The 8,825-nt window shown below is 58.2% G+C and overlaps 1 protein-coding gene across 1 annotated transcript in view; it reads right to left on the bottom strand.

Annotated features, from left to right (window-relative positions):
• The window catches only part of srcap (Snf2-related CREBBP activator protein), a 48,389-nt gene extending 47,892 nt beyond the window's left edge, over positions 1-497 (bottom strand). Inside the window, exon 1 of the mRNA XM_052009949.1 lies at positions 371-497. Within this exon, the coding sequence (XP_051865909.1) occupies positions 371-497 (127 nt within the window). The remainder of the gene's footprint in view (positions 1-370) is intronic.
• Between the last annotated feature and the right edge of the window lie 8,328 nt (positions 498-8,825).

Raw genomic sequence — 8,825 nt, 5'->3', positions numbered from 1 at the left:
GGAGGTATCGCAGGGCGCACTGACGTGGTACAGGGCGCACTGACGTGGTACGGGGCACACTGACGTGGTACAGGGCGCACTGAGGTAGTACAGGGGGCACTGAGGTGGGACAGGGGGTTACTGAGGTGGGACAGGGTGCATTGAGTTGGGACAGGGTGCATGAGTTGATCCAGGGCGCGCTTGAGGTGGTACAGGGCGCACTGAGGTAGTACAGGGTGCATTGAGGTGGTACAGGGTGCACTGAGGTAGTACAGGGCGCACTGAGGTAGTACATGGGGTACTGATGTGGTACAGGAGGCACTGAGGTGGTACAGGGCGCACTGAGGTAGTACAGGGCACACTGAGGTGGACAGGGGGTACTGAGGTGTACAGGGTGCATTGAGGTGGTACAGGGTGCATTGAGTGATCCAGGGCGCGCTGAGGTGGTACAGGGCGCATCGAGGTGGTACAGGGTGCATGGAGGTGTACAGGGCGCACTGGGGTAGTACAGGGCGCATTGAGGTGGTACAGGGTGCATTGAGGTGGTACAGGGCGCATTGAGTTGATCCAGGGCGCGCTGAGGTGGTACAGGGTGCACTGAGGTGGTACAGGGAGTACTGAGGGGGTACAGGGCGCACTGAAGTGGTACAGGGCGCACTGAGGTAGTACAGGGGCACTGAGGTGGTACAGGGTTGCACTGAAGTGGTACAGGGGGCACTGAGGCGGGACAGGGCGCACTGAGGCGGGACAGGGGGCACTGAGGTGGTACAGGGTGCATTGAGTTGATCCAGGGCATGCTGAGGTAGTACAGGGCGCACTGAGGTGGTACAGGGCGCACTGAGGTGGTACAGGGAGTACTGAGGTGGTACAGGGAGTACGGAGGTGGTACAGGGCGCACTGAGGTGGTACAGGGCGCACTGAGGTCGGACAGGGGGCACTGAGGTCGGACAGGGGGCACTGAGGTCGGACAGGGGGCACTGAGGTAGTACAGGGGGCACTGAGGTCGGACAGGGGGCACTGAGGTAGTACAGGGGGCACTGAGGTAGTACAGGGTGCATTGATGTTATACAGGGGGCACTGAGGCGGTACAGGGGGCACTGAGGCAGTACAGGGTGCACTGAGGTAGTACAGGGGGCACTGAGGTAGTACAGGGGGCACTGAGGTAGTACAGGGGGCACTGAAGTGGTACAGGGGCACTGAGGTAGTACAGGGGGCACTGAGGTGGTACAGGGGGTACTGAGGTGGTACAGGGTGCATTGAGTTGATCCAGGGCATGCTGAGGTGGTACAGGGCGCACTGAGGTGGTACAGGGCGCACTGAGGTAGTACAGGGGGCACTGAGGTAGTACAGGGCGCACTGAGGTGGTACAGGGGTACTGAGGTGGTACAGGGTGCATTGAGGTGGTACAGGGTGCATTGAGTTGATCCAGGGCGAGCTGAGGTGGTACAGGGCGCACTGAGGTGGTACAGGGTGCACTGAGGTGGTACAGGGGGAACTGAGGTGGTACAGGGCGCACTGAAGTGGTACAGGGCACGCTGAGGTATTACAGGGGCACTGAGGTAGTACAGGGGCAGTGAGGTAGTACAGGGCACACTGAGCTGGGACAGGGGGTACTGAGGTGGGACAGGGTGCATTGAGGTGGTACAGGGCGCAGTGAGGTAGTACAGGGTGCAGTGAGGTGGTACAGGGCGCAGTGAGGTAGTGCAGTGTGCACTGAGGTGGGACGGGGCGCATGAGGTAGTACGAGGTGCACTGAGGTGGGACAGGGCGCTGAGGTGGGACAGGGCGCTCTGAGGTGGACAGGGTGCATTGAGGTGGTACAGTGTGCACTGAGGTGGTACAGGGGGTACTGAGTGGTACAGGGTGCATTGAGGTATTGCAGTGTGCACTGAGGTGGGACGGGGTGCACTGAGGTGGGACGGGGTGCACTGAGGTTTCAGGGTCCTCTGAGGTGGTACAGAGTGCATACAGGTAGTACAGGGCGCTGTGAGGTGGTACAGGGTGCATTGAGTTGATCCAGGGTGCATTGAGGTGGTACAGGGTGCATGGAGGTATTGCAGGGTGCACTGAGGTGGTACAGGGCGCACTGAAGTGGTACAGGGCGCACTAAGGTAGTACAGGGGGCACTGAGGTAGTACAGGGGGCACTGAGGTGGGACAGGGGGTACTGAGGTGGGACAGGGTGCATTGAGGTGGACAGGGTGCATTGAGTTGATCCAGGGCGCGCTGAGGTGGTACAGGGCGCACTGAGGTAGTACAGGTGCATTGAGGTGGTACAGGGCGCACTGAGGTGGTGTACAGGGCGCACTGAGGTGGTACTTGGGGTACTGATGTGGTACAGGAGGCACTGAGGTGGTACAGGGCGCACTGAGGTAGTACAGGGCGCACTGAAGTGGTACAGGGCGCACTGAAGTGGCACAGGGCGTACTGAGGTAGTACAGGGCGCACTGAGGTGGTACAGGGCGCACTGAGGTGGTACAGGGGGTACTGAGGTGGTACAGGGTGCATCGAGGTAGTACAGGGCGCACTGAGGTGGTACAGGGGGTACTGAGGTGGTACAGGGTGCATCGAGGTAGTACAGGGGCTACTGAGGTGGTACAGGGCGCACTGAGGTGGTACAGGGTGCATCGAGGTAGTACAGGGGCTACTGAGGTGGTACAGGGTGCACTGAGGTAGTACAGGGCACACTGAGGTGGGACAGGGGGTACTGAGGTGGTACAGGTGCATTGAGGTGGTACAGGGTGCATGAGTTGATCCAGGGCGCGCTGAGGTGGTACAGGGCGCACTGAGGTGGTACAGGGCGCACTGGGGTAGTACAGGGCGCATTGAGGTGGTACAGGGCGCATTGAGGTGGAACAGGGTGCATTGAGTTGATCCAGGGCGCGCTGAGGTGGTACAGGGTGCACTGAGGTGGTACAGGGGGTACTGAGTTTGGACGGGGTGCATTGAGGTATTGCAGTGTGCACTGAGGTGGGAAGGGGTGCACTGTGGTGGTCAGGGCCCTCTGAGGTGGTACAGAGTGCATGCAGGTAGTACTGGGCGCAGTGAGGTGGTACAGGGCGCAGTGAGGTAGTGCAGGGTACACTGAGGTGGTACAGAGTGCATGCAGGTAGTGCAGGGTGCAATGAGGTAGTACAGGGTGCAATGAGATGGTACAGGGCGCAGTGAGGTAGTACAGGGTGCAGTGAGGTGGTACAGGGCGCAGTGAGGTAGTGCAGTGTGCACGAGGTGGGACGGGGCGCATTGAGGTAGTACGAGGTGCACTGAGGTGGGACACGGCGCTCTGAGGTGGGACAGGGTGCACTGAGGTAGTACAGGGGGTACTGAGGTGGTACAGGGCGCACTGAAGTGGTACAGGGCGCGCTGAGGTAGTACAGGGTGCAGTGAGGTGGTACAGGGTGCAGTGAGGTAGTACAGAGTGCAGTGAGGTGGTACAGGGTGCACTGAGGTGGTACAGGGGGTACTGAGGTGGGACAGGGTGCATTGAGGTGGTACAGGGTGCATTGAGGTATTGCAGTGTGCACTGAGGTGGGACGGGGTGCACTGAGGGGGACGGGTTGCACTGAGGTGGTTCAGGGTCCTCTGAGGTGGTACAGAGTGCATACAGGTAGTACAGGGCGCTGTGAGGTGGTACAGGGTGCATTGAGTTGATCCAGGGTACATTGAGGTGGTACAGGGTGCATGGAGGTATTGCAGGGGGCACTGAGGTGGCGCTGGGCGCACTGAGGTCCGACAGGGCGCACTGATGTAGTACAGGGGGCACTGAGGTAGTACAGGGGGCACTGAGGTAGTACAGGGCGCACTGAGGCGGGACAGGGGGTACTGAGGTGGTACATGGTGCATTGAGGTGGTACATGGTGCATTGAGGTGGTACAGGGTGCATTGAGGTGGTACAGGGTGCATTGAGTTGATCCAGGGCGCACTGAGGTAGTAAAGGGCGCACTGAGGTAGTACAGGGTGCACTGAGGTCGGACAGGGCGCACTGAGGTCGGACAGGGCGCACTGAGGTAGTACAGGGTGTATTCTGGTCGGACAGGGCGCACTGAGGTGGTACAGGGGGCACTGAGGTGGTACAGGGCGCACTGAGGTAGTACAGGCGACGCACTGAAGTGGTACAGGGCGCACTGAAGTGGTACAGGGGCACTGAGGTGGTACAGGGGGGTACTGAGGTGGTACAGGGTGCATTGAGTTGATTCCAGGGCGCACTGAGGTGGTACAGGGCGCACTGAAGTGGTACAGGGGGCACTGAGGTATTACAGGGCACACTGAGGTGGGACAGGGGGTACTGAGGTGGTACAGGGCGCATTGAGGTGGTACAGGGTGCATTGAGGTGGTACAGGGCGCGCTGAGGTGGTACAGGGCGCGCTGAGGTGGTACAGGGCGAGCTGAGGTGGTACAAGGCGCGCTGAGGTAGTACAAGGTGAGCTGAGGTGGTACAGGGTGCATGGAGGTGGTACAGAGTGCACTGAGGTGGTACAGGGTGCACTGAGGTGGTACAGGGCGTACTGAGTTGGGACGGGGTGCATTGAGGTATTGCAGTGTGCACTGAGGTGGGACGGGGTGCACTGTGGTGGTTCAGGGCCCTCTGAGGTGGTACAGAGTGCATGCAGGTAGTAACAGGGCGCAGTGAGGTGGTACAGGGCGCAGTGAGGTGGTACAGAGCGCAGTGAGGTAGTGCAGGGTGCACTGAGGTGGGACGGCGCACTGAGGTGGTACAGAGTGCATGCAGGTAGTACAGGGCGCTGTGAGGTGGTACAGGGTGCAATGAGGTGGTACAGGGTGCAATGAGTTGGTACAGGGTGCAGTGAGGTGGTACAGGGCGCAGTGAGGTAGTACGGGTGCAGTGAGGTGGTTACAGGGCGCAGTGAGGTGGTACAGGGCGCAGTGAGGTAGTGCAGTGTGCACTGAGGTGGGACGGGGCGCATTGAGGTAGTACGAGGTGCACTGAGGTGGGACAGGGCGCTCTGGGTGGGACAGGGCGCTCTGAGGTGGGACAGGGTGCATTGAGGTGGTACAGGGTGCACTGAGGTGGTACAGGGGGTACTGAGGTGGGACAGGGTGCATTGAGGTGGTACAGGGTGCATTGAGGTATTGCAGTGTGCACTGAGGTGGGACTGGGTGCACTGAGGTGGGACGGGGTGCACTGAGGTGGTTCAGGGTCCTCTGAGGTGGTACAGAGTGCATACAGGTAATACAGGGCGCTGTGAGGTGGTACAGGGTGCATTGAGTTGATCCAGGGTGCATTGAGGTGGTACAGGGTGCATGGAGGTATTGCAGGGTGCACTGAGGTGGTACAGGGCGCACTGAGGTGGTACAGAGTGCATGCAGGTAGTACAGGGCGCTCTGAGGTAGTACAGGGCGCAGTGAGGTGGGACGGGGTGCACTGAGGTGGGACGGGGTGCACTGAGGTAGTACTAGGTGCACTGAGGTGGGACAGGGCGCTCTGAGGTGGGACGGGGTGCAATGAGTTGGTACAGGGTGCAATGAGTTGGTACAGGGTGCATTGAGGTGGTACAGGGTGCATTGAGTTGATCCAGGGTGCATTGAGGTGGTACAGGGCGCAGTGAGGTAGTGCAGTGTGCACTGAGGTGGGACGGGGCGCATTGAGGTACTACCGGGGGCATTTAGGTAGTACGAGGTGCATTGAGGCGGGACAGGGCGCTCTGAGGCGGGACAGGGCGCTCTGAGGTGGTACAGGGCGCTCTGAGGTGGGACAGGGCGCTCTGAGGTGGGACAGGGCGCTCTGAGGTGGGACAGAGTGCATGCAGGTTGTACAGGGCACACTGAAGTGGTACAGGGCACACTGAGGTAGTACAGGGTGCATTGAAGTATTACAGGGTGCATTCAGGCAGTACAGCGTGCATTGAGGCAGTACAGGGTGCATTGAAGCAGTACAGGGCGCACTGAGGCGGTACAGGGCGCACTGAGGCGGTACAGGGCGCACTGAGGCGGTACAGGGCGCACTGAGGCGGTACAGGGTGCATTGAGTTGATCCAGGGCGCGCTGAGGTGGTACAGGGCGCACTGAGGTAGTACAGGGTGCATTGAGGTGGTACAGGGCTCACTGAGGTGGTACAGGGCGCATTGTGGTAGTACAGGGCGCACTGAGGTGGTACAGGGCGCTCTGAGGTGGGACAGGGCGCTCTGAGGTGGGACAGAGTGCATGCAGGTTGTACAGGGCACACTGAAGTGGTACAGGGCACACTGAGGTAGTACAGGGTGCATTGACGTACTACAGGGTGCACTGAGGCGGTACAGGGCACACTGAGGCGGTACAGGGTGCATTGACGTACTACAGGGCGCACTGAGGCGGTACAGGGCGCACTGAGGCGGTACAGGGTGCATTGAGTTGATCCAGGGCGCGCTGAGGTGGTACAGGGCGCACTGAGGTAGTACAGGGTGCATTGAGGTGGTACAGGGCGCACTGAGGTGGTACAGGGCGCATTGAGGTGGTACAGGGCGCACTGAGGTGGTACAGGGCGCACTGAGGTAGTACAGGGCGCACTGAGGTAGTACAGGGCGCACTGAGATGGTACAGGGCGCATTTAGATACTACAGGGCGCATTGAGGTGGTACAGAGTGCACTGAGGTGGTACACGGTGCATTTACGTAAGACGGGGTCCCCTGAGGTGGGACGGGGCGCACTGAGGAGGGACAGGGCATACTGAGGTAATAGAGGGTGCATCGAGGTGGTACAGGGTGCAACAAGGTGGTACAGGGTGCAACAAGGTGGTACAGAGTACATTGAGGTAGTATAGGTTGCCTTGAGGTGGTACAGGGTGCATGAGGTAGTACAGAGTGCACCGAGGTTGTATTGGGTGCATTGAGGTGGTACAAGGTGCATTGAGGTGGTATAGAGTGGGCTCTGAACCCTTGGGTTGGACCCCCAGCCCTCCAGCACTATAACAGGCACCACCTCTTGGCCATCTTCTCGGGAACCCCCCCGCTTCACTCCAGGCCGAGGACCGTGGAACGGCGCTGGAGAGATCGATGGTGAGGTGTGCACTGTTAAAGGGTTGGGAGCGTTTTAGTTAGTGTCCCTGGTAGCAGAGAGCCGAGCCTGCACTGCGTCAAGGGGTGGCGGGTATTGTATTGGTTTTCCTTGATTGTATGTACCCAGTTTGTGGTGGGGTGGTGGGGGGGGGTGTGTTTGTATGTATGTATTTTATCCTGGTGCGATTTTCCTACGCTCGCTAGAAACTGTGTGTGTGTGTGTGTGTGTGTGTGTGTGTGTGTTTGTTGTTTGTGTGTGTGTGTGTTATTCCCACTCTTTTTGTAAATAAATTCCTTTAATGCCAGACTGCGCTCAGAGCCCTTGCTTTTGAGACCCACCAAACCTGTTTCCTCAACTCACAACATGCATGAACAGGGTGCAGTGAATCCTTACCCAGCGGGATTAACTAAGTCATCTGCACAAGTCCATGTGTTCACGGGTACAATGAAAAACTTTCTTGTAGCAGCTTCACAGGCACCTAGCGTGAGATAAATTGGTTTTTAATTGTCACATGTACGGTGAATAACTTTGCTTTGCGCACCACCCGCACAGATCATTCATCACATCGGTACATCAAGGTAGTACAGGGGAAAAGCAAAAACAGAACGCAGAGTAAAGTGTCCCAGCTACAGAGAAAGTGCAGCGCAGGCAGACAATAAGGTGCAAGGGCCACGACGAGGGAGATCGTGAGGTCGAGAGTCCATCTTATCGTTCGATAGTCTTATAACAGCGGGGTAGAAACTGTCCTTGAGCCTGGGGGTACGTGCTTTCAGATGTTGTATCTTCTGCCCCGACGGGAGTGGGGGGAAGAGAGAATGGCCGGGGTAGGAGGGGTCTCTGATTATGTTGGCTGCTTCACTGAGGCAGCGGGAAGTGTAGACAGAGTCTGCGGAGGGGAGGCTGGTGTCCGTGACGCGCTGGGCTGTGTCCACAACTCTCTGCGGTTTCTTTCGGTCCTGGGACAGAGCAGTTGCCGTCCCAAGCTGGGATGCGTCTGGATAGGATGCTTCCTATGGGATGTCTGTGAAAAAATTGGTGAGGGTGGACGAATTTCCTTTGCCTTCTGAGGAAACCTGGCATTTAGTATTCTTTGATGTAGGAAAGACCCAATTTTGGGTTTTGCAAGTTTTTTGACAACGAACCAGTCGTGCCTTAGTTTGTACAACTTGAAACAGCAGTTCAAGTTTTTAAAAAGTCCTTCAAGGGGGAAAATGGTGTAAGTTGTTCAAAATCGGGGGGAAAAATGCCAAAGAAAGATTCATGTTGTTCATAATGAGATCGATCAGCTGGTTGGGTGGTGTCACACTCAACATCAGCGAGACTGAGGGACTGACTGCGGACTTCAGGACGGGGAGGTCAGGAGAACACACACCAGTCCTCACTGAGGGGTCAGCCGTGCGAAGGGTGAGCAGCTTCGAGTTCCTGGGCGTCAACGTCTCAGAAGATCTATCCCGGGCCCAACACATCGACGCGATCACGTAGAAGGCACGCCAGCGGCTCTTCCTCGTTAGGAGTCTGAGGAGATTCGGGATGTCACCAAAGGCTCTCGAAAATTTCAACAGATTTACGGCGGAGAGCGTTCCGACTGGGTGCGTCACCGCCCCATACGGAGGCTCCGGCGCGCAGTGGGTTGTAGACTCAGCCAGCTCCATCACGGGCACAACCCTCCCCGCCGCCGACGACATCGGTGCCTCAAGAAGGGAGCATCCCTCACTGAGGACCCTCACCACCCCGAGACATGCCCTCTCCTCGTTACTCCCATCGGGGAGGAGGTACAGGAGCCTGAAGACCCACACTCAACGATTCAGGAACAGCTTCTTCCCCTCCGCCGTCAGATTCCTGAACGGTCCACGG

Source organism: Pristis pectinata, unplaced genomic scaffold, assembly GCF_009764475.1.
Source record: "Pristis pectinata isolate sPriPec2 unplaced genomic scaffold, sPriPec2.1.pri scaffold_88_arrow_ctg1, whole genome shotgun sequence".
NCBI lineage: Eukaryota > Metazoa > Chordata > Chondrichthyes > Rhinopristiformes > Pristidae > Pristis > Pristis pectinata.
This window is presented reverse-complemented; position numbering and strand designations above follow the sequence as displayed.